Source organism: Motacilla alba, chromosome 3, assembly GCF_015832195.1.
Source record: "Motacilla alba alba isolate MOTALB_02 chromosome 3, Motacilla_alba_V1.0_pri, whole genome shotgun sequence".
In the NCBI taxonomy this organism is placed as follows: Eukaryota; Metazoa; Chordata; class Aves; order Passeriformes; family Motacillidae; genus Motacilla; species Motacilla alba.
Genome location: NC_052018.1, coordinates 64,500,180 through 64,521,718, shown reverse-complemented (window position 1 = coordinate 64,521,718; position 21,539 = coordinate 64,500,180). Strand labels below are relative to the sequence as shown.

The 21,539-nt window shown below is 39.3% G+C and overlaps 2 protein-coding genes across 10 annotated transcripts in view; one reads left to right on the top strand and one right to left on the bottom strand.

Annotated features, from left to right (window-relative positions):
* The window catches only part of LOC119698685 (vacuolar protein 8-like), a 29,064-nt gene extending 18,044 nt beyond the window's left edge, over positions 1-11,020 (top strand). For both annotated transcript variants that reach the window (XM_038130971.1, XM_038130970.1), the window contains 5 exons: positions 1,580-1,708; positions 3,310-3,424; positions 4,278-4,412; positions 5,612-5,737; positions 6,558-11,020. In XM_038130971.1, coding sequence (XP_037986899.1) covers positions 1,580-1,708; positions 3,310-3,424; positions 4,278-4,412; positions 5,612-5,737; positions 6,558-6,679 — 627 coding nt within the window. In that variant the 3' untranslated portion in view covers positions 6,680-11,020. The remainder of the gene's footprint in view (positions 1-1,579; positions 1,709-3,309; positions 3,425-4,277; positions 4,413-5,611; positions 5,738-6,557) is intronic.
* MAP7 (microtubule associated protein 7) overlaps positions 9,577-21,539 on the bottom strand; it is a 110,411-nt gene continuing 98,448 nt past the window's right edge. For all 8 annotated transcript variants that reach the window (XM_038130965.1, XM_038130961.1, XM_038130962.1 and 5 more), the window contains 6 exons: positions 20,545-20,646; positions 20,222-20,272; positions 20,067-20,124; positions 17,480-17,618; positions 12,130-12,356; positions 9,577-11,409 (listed from right to left, as the gene is read on the bottom strand). In XM_038130965.1, the coding sequence (XP_037986893.1) occupies positions 11,399-11,409; positions 12,130-12,356; positions 17,480-17,618; positions 20,067-20,124; positions 20,222-20,272; positions 20,545-20,646 (588 nt within the window). In that variant the 3' untranslated portion in view covers positions 9,577-11,398. The remainder of the gene's footprint in view (positions 11,410-12,129; positions 12,357-17,479; positions 17,619-20,066; positions 20,125-20,221; positions 20,273-20,544; positions 20,647-21,539) is intronic.

The following is a 21,539-nucleotide window of genomic DNA, read 5'->3' as shown; positions in this document are numbered from 1 at the left end:
CATAGAAAATTTCCTCCTCTCAGGTTGTAGCAAATCAAAAACGAGTATCATAGTTGATGAGATTACACAGAAAAGAGGACATTTGGCCCCAAGAGCATAGAAGATAGTCATCAGTGGTAATTTAATTGGATTATCTAAAACTATATCATTTCTTCCTTTAAAGAAAATCTAAGGAAAATTTACTGTCATATCTGCATATAGGATTCTTTAAATGCCCTGTGTTTAGGCATAGAACTGCCCTTTCAACTTACTTTCCTGTCTTATTTTAGGATTGCTGGTTGTGACAGTCTTAAAATGAGCTAAGTGAAGATGTCAGCTGATATTAAAAGAAAATAAGATACCCTTTTGCAATTTAACCTAAGGAAAAGAAAGATTAACTTTTAAAGACGTCCACCTTTCAACACTGCTTTAGTGATCCTGATATTTCACAGGTTTCAGAATGATGTGATTTTTTGCAGCTGTGTATAGGACCAAAGATTTGTTTTATACTGAACTCCCTTGCTAATGTGTCTTGGTTTCCAAGTAGTACAAATAATGTAGTTCATTGTGAACAAACAGAAGAACTGCATAAAAAACTCCTAAATTCCTAAGGGAAGGAGACTGTATGAAAAAAACACTCCCAAGAGGAAATCTTTTGCTTTTAACTGTAGACCTAAAATCAACTCTGTTGAAGTCAGGTTTCTCTTGCACATAGCAGTGCCCCCTTAATCCATATTGTTACCTGTGCAGTAATCCAGACTCCAATCTGATACTACAGGACAAGAGTAATGGCTGTGAACTGAAAGAAAGTAGGTTTAGATTTGATATTAGGAAAAAATTCCTTACTATGAGGGTGGTGAGGCACTGGAACATGTTGCCATAGGATTTGTGGATGCCCCATCCCTGGAAGTGTTTAAGGCCAGGTTAGATGGGGCTCTGAGCAACCTGGCCTAGTGGAAGGTGTTCCTGCCCATGGCTGAGGGTTGGGAACTAGATGATCTTTAAGGTCTGTTCCAAGCCAAGTGATTCAAGTAATATTAATGGTAATTGGAGGAAGACTACATTCAGAGAGAGATACCCAGGAAAGTACCTCTAAAATATCATCACACAGCAAAGAAGTGTGTGTAAAGAAGATGTTGTTCAGGATGTGTTTACTGAAGAGGTGCCTGATCACAAACTGATCTAAACATACAACCCATTATTGTAGCCAGGTAAATGGCTGAGCTACTCAAGGACACACTGCTGCTGCTGCTACTTCACCGTGTAGTTCTGCCTTTCACAGTGACCCTGACAACCTCTCCTTCCAGTCAGGATCACACATCCTTCCCCTGACTAGCAATGACCCCGCGAGGCATTTGATGGAAACAACAATAAACTACATGACTTTGAAGACTCCAGCCTTCTATAGTAAATGCTCAATAATCAGTGCAATCAGACCATACTTGAGAGAAGCAGCACTAGACCCAGCCACATCCTTGGTTTAAATAAGCAAAGTAATGCTCTTCTTGCAGAGCTAAGTTTGATTTCTCCATAGCTCACTGCAAAGCTGAGTTGTGTTGTCCATACTGGATGTAACTGAGATACTGGTTGCTCTTCTCAGGACACTCTGGCATGTGCTGAGCTACTGCAGAGCCTGGGGACATTACTGGCAGCACATAAAACAGACCCTGTGATTGTTGGACACACTGCTTGCATCATCAAAAACCTGTGCCTTTCCAAAAACAGACAGGTAGGTACACAATGTTTGTCACTGAACTATACCCTGTGAGGTTGCCATTGTGTTTATGTTAAATCAGCAGTACAAAAAAAATCAATTCTGAGGGTAATTAAACATATGCCAACTTGCTATATATTTTACACAAAATTGCATGTATGAATAAAAGGATCATAAATGAAAGGTAGTTTCATTCATATTTTCCCAATACAATACAAAAAAGCTAATTAAAATAAGAAATATCTAATTTTTGGTATGAGTGATGTGGTTACCTAATTTAACTACATCATAGGTATAAAAAGCTCTTCTAGCAAAAACATTTCATACTGATTAAAGGAATCATTCAGGAAAATCTGAGGTCTGTTATGAACTCAGTCTTTATTTCCTGGCTCTCATGCTTCAGCTGCTGTTCACTGTGAAACAGAACCCCAGCTATTGATCTACATTTTGCCTCTTTGGCAAGATACTAGCTATGCCAAAATGCTATAAAGATCTCTCTTGCTGACTTTGCTTCAAAATCCATATGCACGGATGCACTTCCTTTCTCCTTGCCTTTTAGAGTACCTTGATCTAACAGTACCACCAGTAGCAATCAATATTGAGGAAAAACCCCCACCAAATCCTCACTTCTGCTTTGTTCCACTTCCTAGTATACACTTTTCAAGACTCAGTTCTTTTTTTTTTTCCTCTTTGTTCACGATTCAATTACTACCAGTTCCAGAGATTTAAAGCAGCCAGAAGGAAAATTATGGGTTTTTTCATTAATATAGGAATCATATAAATTTCTAATAGCTGTGACATAGAGTTTTGCAGGAAACTAGGTTCCCTTAAACTCAAGGCCCACAGTAGGAATAAAAATGGACCATCATTCAAAGTTGGACAAATATGGTCTTTTTTTGAAATACTTAAATTCTGTGACCTTATCCTATTATCAGCTGGGAGCTGCTTCACCTTCAATAAAGCTTTATAATATAGAGAGTATCAAGCTCTCGCTGCATAAGTGAATACACAGACATGAGTGGGAGAGCCAGGTTTCCAGGATCAATTCTAAGGAATGCTCACTAAAACACATAAGAGTTCTTGGCACAAGAGGAAAAAGGCAGTGCTGTTTTTATGCCAGAAGGCCAGAAACAGAATGCGGGAGCCTGAAAAACAGCAGTCTGAAATCCACCTTGAACCTCTAAACAGCAAGTTAAAAAAACTGCAGCATAAAATGAGTATCAGAAAAAGATACTCCCTGATAGATACCTGAGCTCACTTAGGGAGCCATGAGCAGCTTCCATTGTTAGGACGTCCCAGAGAGCTGATGACTTCAGGACTCAACTTCACTAGCAACCAGTCACCTCCAGCTGACTCATTCAGAACTCATTTCTTGGTCTCATTTTTTGCTTTTAGTCCTGGTCAGCACAGTCTCCTATCTGTTTTCAACTCAGTCTATAAAATATGTATCTCAGTACAGGTGATCTCTGAACAATCCAAGGTATTTTCACCTGGTTGTGGTAGATCTGGGAGGAGACATTTCCATTATTGATGGTTTCACCTCAGTACTTCTGAAGCCCCCAACCACCACTAAACCATGGTGGAAGTGCTAAACATGAATCTCTCTCTTGTGGCAGAGAATCACTGAGAGCCGCTGTGTCGAAGGTCTCCTCCAGACCATGCTTTTGACTGACACTCAGGAAGACTCCCTTCGTTACGTGACATCCTGCCTTGCTGAGCTAGCAAAGCAAGGTATGGCAGCAATCCTCCATGAATGGCTGAATCAGAGAAGTGCACGTGTCCTTTATTAGTTCTAATAGGAGATGGAGCACAGCTGAACACACAACCCAAGTCTTCCCTTTTAAATTTATTCTTTAGTTGTAAGTTTCAAGAACAAAATCCAGTTCACTGGCAGGATACATGGGCTCCATTGTCTGCACTTTTGTTCAACTGTTTAAAATTCTTTTATTTTTTTTTCTGAACTTTACTGCTGTACATGGCCTATTTCTATTTGTAACATTTCTCAGTTTCTCAGGCTGAAATAAGTTTATCATTGCAGAAACTGATATAAAAGACTAAAATATGAAGTAGTTCTGAAATCTTTTGCACAGGGATTTTATGAGAGATACCAAATTGGCACTCATGAAAGGTACAGCACTCTTAATAGCAGAAAGGACGAGTGTAAATTTTCCCAACATGCCCCAGCACTGGATATTGTCTGTCATCTCTTTTATCTGGTGTAATGGCCATGCAGCTGGCAGCACATCACATTTAATTTTGCGAGCGGAGCACAGCAGCTGTTGGACAGACTGAGCCCAATAGGCCAAGAGTGGATCTTGCACATAAAGTGATTCATTTTTGCAGAACAAAAAGCCAACAAAATATGACCCAAATCCATGGCCTTACTTTACTGAGAGCACAACCTCAGAGTGTGACCATTTTTAACAACTTAAACATACTTTTTTACCAAGTTCAGCACTTATTTTGCTTCTCCAGTTGCATGAAGAATTCACCATTTCGCAGTTTCTGGCAGACCCCTCAGCTTCATTTCTTTGACACTGGGGTTCCTATTTAGAGACTACTCTCTTATCTTTCTGCCTTCCAGAAGGAGCCATGTTACACATGGTCCAATGGATGGATGAACCTTTGACAAAGTGCTTGGTGAGACTGGCTGGCCAACTGGAACATCCTGAGCTATCCTTTCATGCTGCCTCCATCATCCAGCACATGATCAGTCACGGTAACTCACACAGCATTAACTGTGCTTTGAAAGAGACTTCTGGCTGTCTGGAGTGAAATTAGCCTTTTCCCAAAGGACTGTCAGGCACTGAAGAACCTTAAACATTTCTCTATCGTCCCCATATTTGGTCTCAACAAATTTTTTAGAGTACAAGTGCCTATTGTTACCCTTGAAATAACACAGTCCTTGAGTGCATGAGAAACTCCAGGGATGAAAGTGGACCACAGACAAAGGTCTGTTTTACATGGTTTTTGCCTTCTTCAAGAACTACCATTCTGCAGGGCTGGTCCATAGCCAATTCTGAGGTCCTTGCAAACAACTTCAGTAGGAGGGTGGGAGACCACTAACATACTCCTCACCATGGGAGAGATGAGAACGTGTTTCAGACAAGGGTCACTTCAAACAAGGCTATATCTTCCTGTTTGACTTTCTTTCTCACTATATAACATGTGATGGCATCCCCCACAGACAGCAGAGGCTGTGTTCCAAAATTTTAGATTAACTCTGCTCCTCGACCAGCAAGAGAAAAACTCTTACAGAAGCAAATCCTGCTGATAAAACTCTAGACTAAATTAGCAGGAGCAGTGAAGTGGTTTTAAGACTGTCGCCAAATTTTCAAGTTTCAATGAGAGAATAAAAGAACATTATCTTTACCTGTAGAAAACAGTTTTATGCCTAAATACTTGCCTGATGCAGCTGAGAGCCTTTAAGACTTGCAAGAAAAAGGTGTTCAGATGATACTTGCCACATTCTCTAGAAAGGTATGGTTAGATTTTAGACATTAGATGTAAGAAAAACTAAAATCTGTGGTGAGTCCCCAGTAAGGGAAAATGCAAATCTGTTTCATTTCTAGCATAGAGGATTTGCGGCAGAGCAGACTCTCTCTCAGGCAGTGAACAGAATCCAACAGCATAATCATCTAATGGATAGCTTCACCTACCAGGCCAACCACTGTCAATGAGCAGGCCCCTTGCACAGGGATCAGAGTCCCATCACAGCAGCCCACTCATTTTTTATTTACCTGAAGTATCAGCAGTATTATCAGAAGCTGTAGTACAGGGAAGTCCCTTGCCAGTCTTTGCAGTAATGTTGGTTTTAGCTAAAGGTGGATGAGTCATTATTGAAATGTTACAAAAATCAATTTTCAAAGTGTTTTCAAAGGCTTGTATTGATCTCCAGTGGTTCTCCCATTTATGCAGAAAAAATGATGCTTTTGTGGAAGTATCACATTGGAGAGATTCAAGCCTACCTCAAGAATTTCCTTACCCACCAAGAGGTCCGTTTTCAGCAGCTGGGCATCTCCACACTCTGCAGACTACGAGCAGGTACGTCCTTCCTGCCAAGGCTACCTGCACCTATCAGCAGCAAACAGGCACTGCTTAGTAACAGAGATCACAGCATCATTAGGGTTGGAAAACACCTCTGAGTCCAACCACTGACAGTGCAAACTTCTCCAGGGACTAGTTCTGCTCACTTAAGAAAACAGAATAATCTCAAGGGTAGCTGTTACCTCACATGTTTTTAAGCAGCTCTTTAAGATTATCTCCCAATAAAGGCAGGAGGATTTTGTTTGTTTGCTTTAAAACTAAAGGCGCTCAGAACAGCAGGAAAACAGGACTTCAGGAAATTCTTATCCTGTATAAGAATTTTTGGCACTAGATGCAACATAAAAGCAAATAAGGAAATTGGATGATTAGCTGATAGCAAAGCTGGGAAGTCTCACATCTTCATACTTCAAAGTCTATTACTTAATATTATGCTGGGTTAAGTTAGTCTTCTTGTCTTTGGATAAAAGTTGAGTACTTATGAGGGTTATAATGTGGTAATAACTGTATATAGCACATGTCTTTATGTATGTAGAGCCAGAGCCAAAACCCTACTATATCTAGATAGGCAGCTGCTGCATAAGGCTGAATTTGGCAGCTGAGATTTATACATCTGGATCAGGAGAATTTAGCAGCAATCTTGAATGGTTGTAGAGATGAAAACTGAATTTATATGTGCTTTGTGTGGTATTTTTCTGCCTTACCTGTAATAAGAACCACCAACCAACTGGATCTAACCTGAAAAATAAGTTTTCTATGCATCTGCATTAGAGCATAGGGAAAAACAGCAGGTTGCCTAACACCTGTTATTCCTCCTCAGATCCAGACTTTTCATTAGCATTCAGAAAAAGCCAAATGGCCAAACTCCTTGAGCAAGTCCGTCAACAAACAGAAGAAACTCAAGAGCTCCTTAGGGCAGCTATGTGCCATGAAGACAGTTAATATTTAAGCCAAATGGTTTATGAAAACTTACCAGATCCAAGGGCCTGAACTTTTCAGAGGAAACAACTCTTTGCCTTGGTTCCTGTAATTTTCCTGCTACTTGCAGTTTTGTCATACAAGAAAGATGTCCCGATAACAAGAATTGGAGCAGGTCAAAACACAATTCCTTGCACCCTTTGGCTGGCTGCTTAAGTGTGCTTGAGGACATGGCTACATGTTGAAAAACACCTGCTATGCTTGGTTAACCTTCCATGGTTTGTTTTTGGTTTCCTCAGAAAAAAACAGCACTGTATTATGAGGCATCTCTCAAGTATGCAGGTCTGCATTCATCTTTATTCTGTTTCTGTTCCATGTCCTGTATTTCAGAGCACACTCCAAGGACTTTAGAAAATAATTGAATCAACCTATACTATAAAGGTAGAAAACTACAAACAGATTACTACAGAAACTAACTGCTGAGGGACAGTTCTCAAAGTACAAGAAATTTTTAAGAAATACGAATGGGTGAAGCCTTTACAGCTGATCCTTGTCCACACTATAGGCACTACTCTCCAGCAGAAGAGCAAAAGGCATATTAAGGCAAGGAAATGTTGCACAGAGCAAGTACAGAACACAGCAGGAACCATGAATGATTTGGCTGAGATGTGTTTAAGTACAGAACTGTGTTCTGCAAATGTTAAAATTATTTCCAAAGCTACTCGCAACAAGGGATGAGCGAAAATATTTGGCAAAATTAGGAATTTTTGTTATATTTGATATTAATACTTCATTTTAAATGGAGTTAAAGAACAATAAAAAGCTATTTGTGTTTAAATTCAACTTACTTCCTTACATATATACTTCCCATGGGCAAGCAGATGTTCAGCCATCTCCAGGAAAAGTGGGTTCCATCATGTGTAATGGTTACTTGGGAAGACACACTTTAACTTCAAACATCCCCCTTTCTTCTTCTTTCCCCCAGCTTTATATGCCCAGCATGACAATGTAAGGTATGGAATGTCACTATGGTCAGCTGGGGTCACCTGTCCCAGCTGTCCCCTCCCGACTTCTTATGCAACCCCAGGCAGGTGGGGTGTTGTGAGAAGCAGACTCTGTGCAAACACTGATGAGCAGTAACTAAAACATGTCTGTGTTACCAACCTTGTGTTCAGCACAAACCCAAAGACGGCCCCTTCGAGCTACTGTGAAGAAAATTACCTCAACCCCAGCCAAAAGCAGCACACTGTCTTTTGAGGTGTTTCTGACCCTCTCATAACTCTTATGGGCACATAGAGCTTTAGAGCCGATACTGGGTACAAACATGGAATATAAGGGAGATTAAAAAAATAGTTTAAAAAAGTTATTCTGTCAGTTAAGAGCTCAATATTCCATTTTACTGTGGCTCAAATCTCTGAACTTTATTTTAGTGCTTGAAGGAGGCATTTTTGATAATTATTTCTTTTAATATCTGAGAGTTATTTTCAGTGGTACTGTTTGGGAAAAAAACAGAACAAAACAATGCCCCTCCCCTCCAAAAAAAAAAAAAACACAAAAAAAAAACCAAAGCAAAAACAAACAAACAAAAGTAAAACCAACCAAAACCACACTCAGTGCAGTAAAAAGGCCTATGAAAGTGCAGGGTAGACAGAAACTTTGGATAAAACAATCTGGCATTTTTAATATTCATCTGTGACAGGAATCCTGGTTTGAAATCTCATGTGAAAAACCACGTGCTCAGCTTTGGGCAGGTGGACATCTGTTCTAAAACAGAGGACTGGCTGAATGACACACCTGGGAACAAAAAACTCTCAAACTGCAAACCACCTCCCTGGGTGGTTTTAGATCAGTTTCCAAAAAGAAGCAGTACAATATTAAGTAATGATATTAGAATGTGTCCTGTATCTGTATTCTTAGGTATTTAATCTCAAACATTATTTCAAGGTCTTAGCAAGAAAGCAAATAATAAAGGGTTCTTTATCAGGAATGAGGAGATAAAAGACATGAAGCAAACAGAGCCAATGGTGAGCAATGCAGCAGTGGTGATGTACTGAAATAACTCACAGAGCATCATCCCTATGAGCATTGATGCTGTGCTGTGGAGACAGGAGAATGGAGCTGAGCCTTCCCAGAGCACACAGCTCTCTGCTGGGAAGACTGCTGCTCCCAACCCTCAGAACAGCTGTCTGCACCTGCTACTTCTACCTCACAGAGTAGTTCCACCTTGCCCCTCATGGTACAAACAACACAACCAGTTGCAATAGCAGGCAGAGGAGCTAGCCTTCCTCCTATACCACAATTTATTGTCAAGAACAACACTCAACAGAAGAGAAACTGTTTTCCCTGCATTAAAAGAGGCTTAACCAAAAGATTTAAAAATTCAATATTAAATCCTTTTTAAAAATTTCATACACCTACTCGCAATTCCCTTGGTTTTACATTGTATGTCAGGCCCCTGAAACAGGAAATTCTTGCTCTCATTTGAAGCAAACCTGGATTGACTGTAATGACAAACTGTTTTTAATCCAGCCCTGCTAAAAAAAAAAATCAAAGCAAAAAACCAAAGTAAATGTGAGAAATAAAGCCAGCCCATTTTTCCAAAAGCAGTGAAGCAAATGTGCTGAAATCTCCCAAAAAAATAGACCAGCATAATTTATAACCAATCCTAAATAGCTCAAGATCAACATAATTTAAACCTGATCCTAAATGAATCCTAAGACTTAAAACTGAAGCTAAATGTAGCTGCCTATTTCATTGCTCTCTTTCCTGCTGCAAGTGACTCTGTACTGATTTTTAGTAAAGACATTAGAGAAAATCTGAAGCAAAATTTTAAGCAGACCATGAGTAGCAAGGAGAGTTTTCCATCAGAGATTGACTCTTGCTTCAATTATGCCAGAAAAATGAAAATATAAGTAGAAATAAATATTTCAAACAAGTTTTATTTGGTACTTACATGCTATATATAGTTTTAAAGAAAAACTACATATTTTGGACACTTCAAAATATTGTGGCTATGTACATGGAAAACTAAAGAAAGCAAGAAAGGAACCCAATTCATTTTACTGTGTCACAAGTTACTATTAAAAGCACTCTGGCTGAATGGCTGTTTTTTCCCTTCCATAAATATTCTGGCAGATGAAGTCTCTTTTATTTTATTTCCATTGCTTTTGTCCCATCTCCTCTGTAAGATGAACACTCGGCAGCAGCAGAAATTTCTTCAAAAATTCTTCGGCTTTTGTCTCAGAGGATTTCTTCTACTAGCGCAGACTTTCTGCACAGCTTCCTAGAGGCCTCTCAGTGCTCACCAGAGGCAAGGGCAGGAATCTTAATGGTAAATTCTCTGTTAGCAGGAGCTCAGAGCCCCTGAACCTTCATTTGCCCTACCCAAGGATCTTCTCACTGATTCAGAGAGCAATGCCTCAAGCCTTTGGCGATGCTGCAAACTCAAACACCCAGAGCGAGCTCTGCCTCCAACAGCATTGTTCAGCAAAGCACAAGAACGTGCAAGATTTTACAGTTCTGCACAATAGCAACCAAAAGTGTGGGATGGAACAATGAATGACAGTAGAAATCAGCATCAAACTAAAGAGAAAGCAACCTGCATCGCTCCTCTTATCACTCAAACTGCACTGCTTTATAAAAACCACACGCTACATAAAAAAGCACAATGACCATTTTCCATTTGCTCTGAAACGAGCAAACCCCAAAAATCCCTGAACCTGCATCATCATCCAAAACTCAAATATCCCAGGTTTCACACAGTCTTCAAAAGTCTGATAAGGCAAAGGAAAAGTCTTCCATCATTGGGAACAGCAGCAATTTACAGGACTCAGAACAAGGTATTTCCTTGTATGTGTGCACACGTGTGTGCACATATGCGTACACATCTTTTATAGTATTGTGAACATGAATGTAACTAAAAAAATCAAGTTTGCAGTATCTTTTTTACCACATTTGTCTAATTTATTCAATCAAATTATTCATTTCTGTACTGAGCAAAATTCATAAATACATAATCTAGGAGAACAATAGGTTATCCTCTTGTCCATGAAAAAAAATACGCTTTCAAATTTTCACATTTTAAAACCTTTCTTGTTTTGTGTTTTTAGAGAAAATGTGAGAAGATCATAGTGACGTCTCAATTTACAGAATGTCCCTGTAGGAATTACATTTACAAGAACCTGATACAGAAGCCTATAGTTCGCCCCCATAATTAGAGTTCTCTGCAATAACATTTAAACCAACAGGTTTAAATAAAACACCCCATTAACTCTACTTGTAGAGCAATGAGGCATTTCTTTTTCAAGTATTAGAACCATAAAGTGTAAAAGATTCTTTGCCAATTTTACAATTATGCCTTTTAAACCAACACCCACCTTTTTTAAAAACAAAAAAGAATCAGTCCCACCACCCAAATCAGCCCATTACTTTCAGATTCCAGTGTCTTGTGTCTTAAGGAATGCAGAAATATTCATTTACTAACAAAAAAAGCTTGTTGGAAATAGCCATATTAAGTAACGCACGTGAAGCATGATTTTTCTAGTGATGAAAGCTATTAGAATGGTGATCCAAGTCTATTCCCCCCATTTCTTCTGCTGGTTTTACTAAAGTCCTTCCAAAAAAGATATTCAAGAAATCTTTAAAAAACTGGAGAGAAAAAATAAACCACTCCTTCATAGCATGGAAGAAACTCCACTGACTGCAGAGATGCTCGTATCACCTTTGGTTCTTCAGAAGAAACAATCAGATCACTTCTAAAACAGAAAGTAAACATGACAGGTCAGAGTGGCAATTCTTTCTTCAAAATGTTACGTGCTTATGCAATTATTTTAATGCGAGATGATTTTCCTTACATTTTTAGGCCAGAGAAAAATACAGTGCTATCCAATTTAATTTGCTAAATCAGTATTTGTTTACCTAGCATTCTTGAAAAGTTATGATGCAATTAAGAAAACCCAGTGTCCTGGAAATCATCCCTCAATGCCTGCAAGAACTTGATGAGGAAAGCACATCCAGAATTTCAAAAAGTAGTTTTAAGAAGTAGTTACTCCCCTTCTGCATGTGCGTGTCAAGCACTGCACTTGCAAAAATGGTACCAAACTGCTGATCATAAGGTCAGAACAGCAGCTGTCACCTATCACTTCTACTTGAAAGCACAGGGCAAACCTTTCCAAGCAACTTCAAATGGCAGAAAGTAGAGCAAATGTAAGAAGCTCTCATCCAGGAAACGATAAGACCTCACCACCATTGCTCTGCATCTGTATGTGCCTGGCATGCACAGCTTTGCAAAGAGATGTGCTTCTGTCCCCAAGTAATTTAAATTTGTTTAAAATGTAAACAGAGTTTAAATAGTAAAACAATAGAGTTTAAAAATACTTAAATGAAACAGCTTATTATTATAAGCTGATTGAGAGCTCTGAGACCTCTGTCAATTACAACAAATTACAAGAGTTAGTGAACCACAGCAAACCTACCTGCTGTTTGATGTGTTTGAACACTATCTACCTGAGGCAAAAGAGTACCCTTATCTTCAAAGGCTAGAATTGGATTCAAAGGAATTTCGGGACTGTTGCTTCCATCATTGTTCATAGCATCCAGCCGGGATGGTTTAGAACTAATAGGCAGGTTCATGATCTCTTCAAAGTTATCATTCTGCATAGACATTCCATTTTCATTTGCATTCTCCTCTGGATTGAGATTGCTGAAAGACAAACAGCAATTTTTCCGTATGTACTTTATCTAGAACAGAAATTTAGTCATCCTCAAAGCAGTAGCACAAATAGAAGAGAATTCTGCATCAATCCCAAGCATTATTTTACCCAGTGAAAACAGAACTATGCTTCCACCACAGTTGGGAAAACTGGTTTTGCAGCCAAGTACTTGTTATTCCTTCCCTTAAATCCAGGGGATAGTAGTTACCTTTGGCTACAGGATAGCCAGAACTACAGGATGGTCACTGCAGTCTGAGAAGTAACTGCAATGGGAATCAGCAAAGAAACCTCTGCAGCACCACCACTACCTGGAACCACCCATATAATGTAATTTACACCTCCTTATATCTTTTTCAGATCTCATAACTTTTGTTGTACCCTTCCTCTTATTGCAAATCAATGTAATTTGCCTTGGGTAAGATCACTGTTATTATTTCTTGGATCACTTCCTACCACCAGTTCTGAAGCAGCTTCTTCTATATGCCACTTATCTGAGAAAAAACTCCCTTTTCAATATAGTGCTCCTTTCAGTCCCCTCTCCCATACAAGGGGTCATTTCCAAGCCACTACCCAGCTCCACACTTCTGTTGATCACATCCAAGCCAAAAGAGCCCTCTCCCAGAACCCCTTGTCAATCTGGACTTCCATTTTCCATCTGCCACGTGACAGAGATACCTTACGAGTGAGCTCCTGCAATCTCCCCCAGTCCAGAGCAGCACAAGCACAGCCACTCTGCATTTACACATACTATCCCCAGATGATACTTGCTCAGGTTTCACAGCCTTGGGCCTCCCCTCCCAACCCCTGCAGTAGGTGCTGCATTGTCACATCCTTCTGACTCTGCAGATGGCATGTCCTGTCCTGCCAGAGAGGAGAAACTAAGGTACTACTTCAGTGAAGAGGATGACAGTAATGGGACCATAAGCTCCTCAGGCTAGAGCAAGTACTCAACAAATATTTAAAATCTTGTAATCTTTCACAGGCTCTTCCTAAAGCCCTCAACAGTTAGATCCTGGCAATCCTGGGTACCTATTCCCTGTTTGGGCCCTATTGCAACTGTTCAGGTTGTTTGGAAATGTTTTGGCCACAAAGGCACAGATGCAACTTTCCTAGATTGAAACTTGGCTACCCATTTCCTCAGGCCATTTCTCAGCAGGCAGCTTGGTTTCACAGGCTTATTTTCTGACAGCACATTTACTAGTCTTAAAAAGAAACCAGCTTGTAATTGGCATACCGTTTATTTTCATTTGCCAGCTTCTTTGTACAACTTTGCACAAACAATTAAAGAATTGTTTTACAGTATTCCCCAAGAGACAAAAAACAATCATTGCTCTTTTGAAAGTGGCAGTGCTTTTTTTTATCCAAAGCTCAGATTTCCTGTGAGAATCACATGCTGGTGTTCATATCAAGCCTTCTCAGTTTTTCAAACTATCACCAGTTCTTCTTCAGAAGAAAAAGAAGGGCACTCCCCTTTCTTTCATCTGTGGACATGCTGGGGAAATTTCTAAGTGAAAAATATATTTCACTGCACTGAGTTTGAGAGCAGGTACAGAAACCCTGCTGGCTGCCTGGGAGAGCTCCTAAGTCACATCACTCATTTGTGCCAGAGACCCACATGTGTAAGATGAGGAGCAGAATCTCTGACATGATTTAGGACTATCAAAAGCTGCTCTGTCATGTATGGTCATTTGGTTATTATTCACTAGAAGGTATCCTGTTATTTACTTTATACCCATGTACTGCCAATAGCCATCCCAGAGCTAGGATAACATGCCAAGTTTGATGAATGGGGTTAGAAAGAGGTGGAAAGAGAGCAACTGCTCATTCATATAAATTAAACAGCACAGTAGTTCAACAAGTATTAGAGCAATGAAGAAGCCTTTTGCTACTGCAAACAGAATTTTTCTACCCAATTTATCAGCTGACTTAGTGAATAAATAATTCTTTATATTTTATACTTATGTGTCATTGCATTGCCAGTATTGCACATGAAGTTAGAGCATGATTCCTTCAGACTTGAACAATGTCTTTTGAAACAGAGTCTACAATCACAAAGGGGGTACAGAAAAAGAAATCAGGACTATAAATATTCTAAATTTTGTGGTATAAAATCTTCTAGATTCTATGCTGCTTGATCCACCTGCGGACTGGAGGAGCAAATTTAGACTAAACAAAGGGGAAAATAGAACAGTGGAATTAATTTCCAGTGGACATCTTAGAGGCCACAAGCTCAAAAGGAGATTAGATGAATTCCTGGGAGATTGCTATGCCCTTCAGCTTCTGGTAATTAGCAGCTTAGGGACTACTTCAGCCTGTGGTTGCATTTGGACCACAATGCTTAGCAACCCTTCATTGGCCAGAGGATCTCCTGGTAATTACTGTTTTTTCCCCTTTACATTGTGCTACAGGCCATTAAAACAACACAAAAAACCAGAAAAGGGTTTTTGACCTGCTACAGCTGTTCTTACTGTCTTACATTACATTCTTAATGTTGTCTAAGTGTCTAATGCAACACCAGAGATATCCTTTTCAGGCATACAATATTGCAGAAAGAACTGGATAATTTTGGCATTCTAACATACTCCATAAGTGTGCATGTGACACTTATGTAATAGAGGAAAAAAAAGTTGCCTAAAGTTGTTGAGAATGCATTTCCAAACATAACAGTCTTGCAAGCATCTGAAGGACATCTGCATGGCAGCTGAGAAGTATCTCTGCAGCTTCACATTTTGACCTGGACACATCAATATTAATAAGATAGACTGGAGGATGTTGGGAAAAGAGGAGCCAGTTTAATTAAAGAAACTGGAACATCCAAAAATTTAAAATGACCGAAAATTGTATCTGTTGTAGATAATTTTAGCCAAAACTCTATGTAGGCACAGCCTGAAATTAGAATTTGAAGAGACTGAAAAATAAAGAAGGCCAGAATTCAGTATATCTGCTTCCGATCATTCATCAGAAATCAACAGTGAATAGGAAAAAAAAAAAAGAACAGATTTGCAGGCCTTTGGAAAACATTAAAATATTTTCACAGCTGCTATTTCTGATCTGAAGGAAAATGTCAGTCACCTCATTTATTGAGAGGATTTTTACAGAGGAGACATAGATAGACATTAACAGCAAAACGTATCCCAGGCTTCTGGATTATTTAAATAAATGGTGCTTGTTTTCAATCCACTGAGACAACAGCACTGAAACCAGCCAGCAATGAGGAGCTTTCTTTTCCAAGACAAGATATGAAGGCAATCACCCAGACCAAGTGCATATTTCTAAAAACGGTTATCCAACCTACCCAGACCCAGCTCCACGCACCCAGGATGGAGACACGTGAGCTGAACTGCACTCACTGAGGTGTTTTGCACTGCATTGCAAGTGTTTGTAGAAAACAGCACAGAAAAGAGGAATTACAGAGAAAGTACCATAAGGAAAGTACTGTCAACATAAACCACTGTAGTGAAATAACTTTTTCTAAGAAGTAGCAGGCATGATCTGTCTTGGGCAAAGAATTAGGGAATGGAGTAGAGGCAAAAATCTGTAAGTGGGCTATGGATTAGGCTTCTGTAGGGTTCTGCATCACTCTGTCCTCTCACCCACACAAGCACATGACACAAGTTCCCCAGGTAACACCTTTTTAACTTCTGGTCAGAAACCTCAGCACTCTTGCCCTTAAAACATGAACAAGTCTTTTTCAGACAAAAGACAAATCTTGCTGAGGGCTGGAGTGAGGTGCTCACTCAGGAGTGTGCTACCACGTCAGGTGAATCTGGATGCCAGACAACCACAGCACACAAGATGCAGTAGCAGTGGTGTTGGCACCTGTGGCTTTCACCATGTGACAAAAATCTGTGGGACACTACCACGTGCTTCAGGCTTCACCCTCCCAGTCACTGTGGATGTACCTCTGAAGCAGACACTTTTCAACCTGGCATGCCAGTTTTCCCTTCCACAACCTTACATGTGCTTCCTACTTTTATCAGTGTTCTTCAATCTCATTTATTCATTCTTCACTGTGGTCATTCTGAGCTTCCTTCCATGCAGATTATAATGGTACAGGACAGCACTCATTAGTGTGGCACATTTTATATTTCAAACATCAAGGTGCTTGTAAGGCTGGGAGTGATTAACATTTTAATAGCTGCCCAAGACAATTATGAGGCAGCTTTGTGCATCTCATCCAATGCACCTCAGTGTCACTGACAGAACTTCCCTCAGCAGGAGTATCCTTGTCAGCATGACAGCACGCTAAGATCCCCCAGGCATATGGAGGGATCGAGAAAGGGCAAATTCCTCCTTCAATTAGTGCCAATCACACCCTGATGCATACTGTCCCTTACAGACTGCACAATGGCTTCCCACATTCAAGTTTTTCCATGCATATTCTGGCACTACCTGCATAAAACATGAAAGGACTGTGAGATTATTTGGCTTTCTGCATCACTAAAATTAAAATAACTGACAGCTCATGCTTATGTAACAGATGTCACTCAGTTCAATATTGAGGTTTCAAGCTTTTCAACAATTCCTCAAAGTCTGAGTGGCTTGCTTCATGGCTATAGAGAGCTCCCAATGTATAATATCTGCCTCCTAAGGTTTTTCTTTTACATGCATAACCAAAGTGACTAATCCTGTATCTCACACAAAGGACATATCTACAACACCACTTGCTAATACTTCAAGCAGTTTAGAAATCAAAACATCTAGGCTGAAACCACAATATTCATTATTTGAATTAAGAAAACAAGCAGTGCAAGCCCAGAGTGGGTTTTATGAAGCTTAATTCAGGGAAAGAAACAGAAAAAAAAATCCCTTTCCATTAAGTTGCAATAAATGTAATAATTGCTGCCAAACACATTGTTCCAAACACTGCAAAGAACATGCTCTATTTTATCAAAAATTCTTCCCTATCATTTAGCAAAAATCAGTTACTGCTCCTTGAAATATGATAAAGTTCTTTCCTTAACAGAGGAAAAGATAAAAACCAGGAAACAAGCCAGATTAAACGGTTGCTTCTTATTTAATTAATGAACTTATGGATCTGACTATAATTTATTATTCCAGCAGCCCTCCTCCTCCTCCAAACACGGCTCTGTGACACCTGGCAGTGTTTTACCTGTCCGCATTTCCGGGGGGCTGGTGTGGAGTGCTCCCGCGCACGCAGGCGGCCGCTCTCCCGTTGTGCGGTGGTGGCACTGCGTGCTGCACCTGGGGCCCTGCTGCTGGCTCCGAGGGACATGCAGGACTGCCTGAGACTGGGCACAGAAAACAGGTTTTCATAAACCAAGCAGCAGCAGCAGCATCTATCCTGTAGATTAGGGTAAAATATTTTCTACAAAAGCCAGAACAGCTAAAGTGAGTTTAAAAAAAATACCGGGTTCCCACAGCCCTCCCCACCCCTCTACCCGACCCCATCTCCTTTGTCAGCTTTTTGGGCACACAAACGCTGTTTCAGGTCCAAAGTAAATGCCAGAAAGCCAGATTTCAAAGCCATAGCTTTGTGGACAAGAATAAACATTTTACAATCATACGTGCAATTACAACATGTAAGCCAGTGGGCAAAGAGGCTGGTATCTGATAGAATGTTATGCTGGCTCTTTTCAAGTAGCAATAGAGAATGGAATAGAGCAAAACATGGATATTACTAATTCCACACACTGGTATTTCTTTATTCCAGTGGCTGAAAAGGAAATCAAGAAAAAAAATATCTCCATTGGAAAGGACACTTCTTTCAATAAGTACCAAATGACTATTATAAAACATTGCAGAGAGCAACATAAAATGAGATTATCCCTGTCCCTCATGCCAAGATCACGTAATACATATTTCTGGCCTGCCTTGTGGTTTTCTTTTAAAGTACAACTACAGCCTTTTGCATTGTATCTGGAGTGCCTCTATTCATATTCAGGTCAGTAAGAGGAAGCAACTGCACCCCACCCTGCTAACATCTGCCATAGTAATTGCAAGGACAATTCAGTATTCATAGGCTTGGACACATTTATCTACATTATCCAAAACCTCACCTGGTAAGCCCCTCCTTCAGCTGCTCTATTTCACTGTACTCCAAATGTTTGGCCTGAAGACTTTTATACTGAATGCCTTAGTCTGATCTTTGGCCAGTTTTTATATGGAAGATACTAGAAATAGAGGTTTCTGTGCTTCTACAAATTGAATAACAGGAAAATATATTTGCTTTAGTGTTTAGAAGGGAAAAGAAGAAGAAAAAGTTGTTCTGCTTTGGAAATGCGGAACAACCTCATATTTTTGAAGCAGAGGCCAAACAAAGGACAAAAAGGTGATGGATTTTTTTCATTTTGTGATTTGGGCATTCCCACAAATGTCTCCTCAGGTTTCCGCAAACAGTAAGACTGAAGAAAAATTTTTAAAAACAAACTGTTTGCGGAGAGTCAGAGGTCTGTTAAAGTGCAATATGGAAATTCATGTGGCCGGAATATACCTTTAACTCAATGGCACATATAGATAATGCAAAGTCAAACAGCAGAGCAGCCCTGAGGCTGAGAGCAGTTTTCTCTTTATTCAGTCATTCAAGTACTTTGGCCTTCCCTTGGGCCTGGAGAAATGGAGATCCAAAGTCTCCTCTGCCTTAGGAAACTGATAGAAGACTACTTTTTGTCTATCTCTAGAGAGAAAGATCTAGCCAAAGGTTGTGGAAGCCTTTATAGTTTCAGGAATTCTTTAAATGTTTTATAACACCTTCAACAGTGCCCAAAGACAAAGATGGCATATCAGTACAGTACAAACCTTTTTCACCCCTGAGATAATATGTAAACAAATAAGAAACACAGGTAATGAAATCTGCCTCAAAAGGCTTCCTGACAGTACTAATTATAGTGTTCACTTTAAAAATCAAGAAAAAAAGTCATCCATCAGTCAGTGCTGCTGTCTTCCCTGTTACTCAACCCAAATACAAAGGAGAAAAAGATTAATGTCATTTAATATGTTATGCTACAATAGGATAAGCCATTTTATAGCTTGACTTCAGTATCTTTAAACAGTGCTAATTCACACCTGGAGATTGTTGAATATAAGCTACATTTTCTTTTTCTTCCTTTATTATAAGTATATAATAAAGGAAGAAAAAAAATTGTTATATAGAAGATTACCTAAAAAGAAATAGAGGGAATGGAGTAGAAGGAAAGCATAAGAGGGTGGGTGTGACAAGACTAAGCTTTTGTAGTAGCTCAATTTTGTCAAAAAAAGAAAATAAAGAACAAGTGAATAAGGCAGAAGGTGTGGAAGAAAGAAGTCACAGGGAGATATTTAGAACAATGAATGCTTTGTTTTAATGACTAACAAGGAATAATCTTTTAAGAAAGTGAAGGAAATCTGCAACAACAACATCTGAAATAATATAAAAACCAAACTGTAGAATCAGTTTATTTTGTGATCCAAACAATAAAAGAATTTCTTTTCACTATATAAATAATTAAACTTATTATGAAAATTCCTTTTGCTAAACACCAGTGTGACAAAGTTGCTAAAACATTGGACTCATTTAGTAATGGCTAACTACCTATACAGAAAGCCTAAATAATTAATGTCTGCTAAGATTTCATTTCTATTCCTCCCATAGTTTTTATTACTGCAGTTAGTGTGCCAAGTTTCAGAACTGTTTCTCAAAGCATTCTGCTCAGTAGGCATTTATTCTCCTGTTGTGCTCAGGGCACAGTTAAACACAATACCTGCTTCTCCTGTAATATTTGCCTTTGATATATGTCCATTTTGCTGGTCATTGGATTTCTACAAAGGAAGCACAGTTTTGTAAATTAAGAATGGCACTAGAGAAAAAAAATAGAAACGTGTTCAATATTTACACATGTTAAGTAGCAGCACTGACCTTATCTACAGCTTCTACACGCCTAGTTCTCTTCATGATCTCCTCAAGCCTCTACAATGAAATGTAAAGGGGTAAAATAATGTTTGGTGGCATTAATTTGAGTATCTTTCTCCAAAACCACAACTGCTTGTCATTTATCAGCTGTATCTGTTTATTGCAAAAAAATGAATTATTTATTACTGTTGGCAATATTCCCTTCATTGTCACATCAGGCCAATGAGGACTGCAGCCTTTGTGAGAGCACATTTACATCATTTACTTCCTACTGGAAGCAGACTGCTAAGGCAAAGCCAATCACACTTTCTCTTCCTGGATTTAGTTACCTTCTTCCTTTCCAAGCGCTCTTGCTCTTCTCTTTGGAAATGCTTTTCACGTTCTAATCGAATCCTCTCGGCCTCTTCCCGCAGGCGAGCTTCCTCTTCTTTCTATGTTGGTGGTAAAAGAAAAAGAAGTGAGGAAAAATAAGTGAGGAATGACAAGTGTTATGCTCTGTATCTAATTATGCGTGTCTACAACAACCTGAAAAGGCACTTTTGGGGTTTAGAAGTCACCAAAAATCTTTTCAGATGGAATTGCGCATTTCTTGATTAATTTCCATGTTTTGCATAGCATTAAGAGAGAATAACTAAACAATCATGTTTGGTTCTGTGCCTGTTCCAGAACACAGCAGATGACAAATAAGGAATAAATTTTCTAGCCTTCAGCATTAAAACAGCAGCCAGGAAAGTATTAGAGAGATCCATATTTTGTGTGGTGGATATTTTTGAGAGTAAAACAAATGCAGTAGAATGTTTTGTTTCGCCAACAGAGTAACTGTTTAACGAGACCAAGAGCAAACAGCCACAGGCCCATTTGCACAAACTTTCCATTTCTGATTTTTTAATGAAATGCAAAATTTGTCTTGAATATACTGTAGAGGGGCCTTGCTCCTTTACTGGGACACTGTTATATGATGGAACTACTACAAAAGATAATTTTTTACATCTCTAACATCCAAAAAAGCCTTGGCCATGTGCTATCTTTGAGGGCTAAATTGAGTTAAGCCTTAGTTTAACATTTCAAAGAAAGTAGCACAAATCTTCTGAAAAAGAAGAATGGAGTTTCTCAGCCATATTCACTAATAGAGTCCTTTAAACATTTATTATCAGAAGCATACATTTATACACCAGAAGAAAAACTTTGTGTCTATAAGGCAAATTGAAGTGTTGGATTGTGGAAGAACAAACCACATGCAAGAAGTAAGAGGACATGTGAGAAGAGAAGAATCCTATCCAGAATGCTTACCACAGCCTCTCCTGAAGTCAGTAAACCAACATTA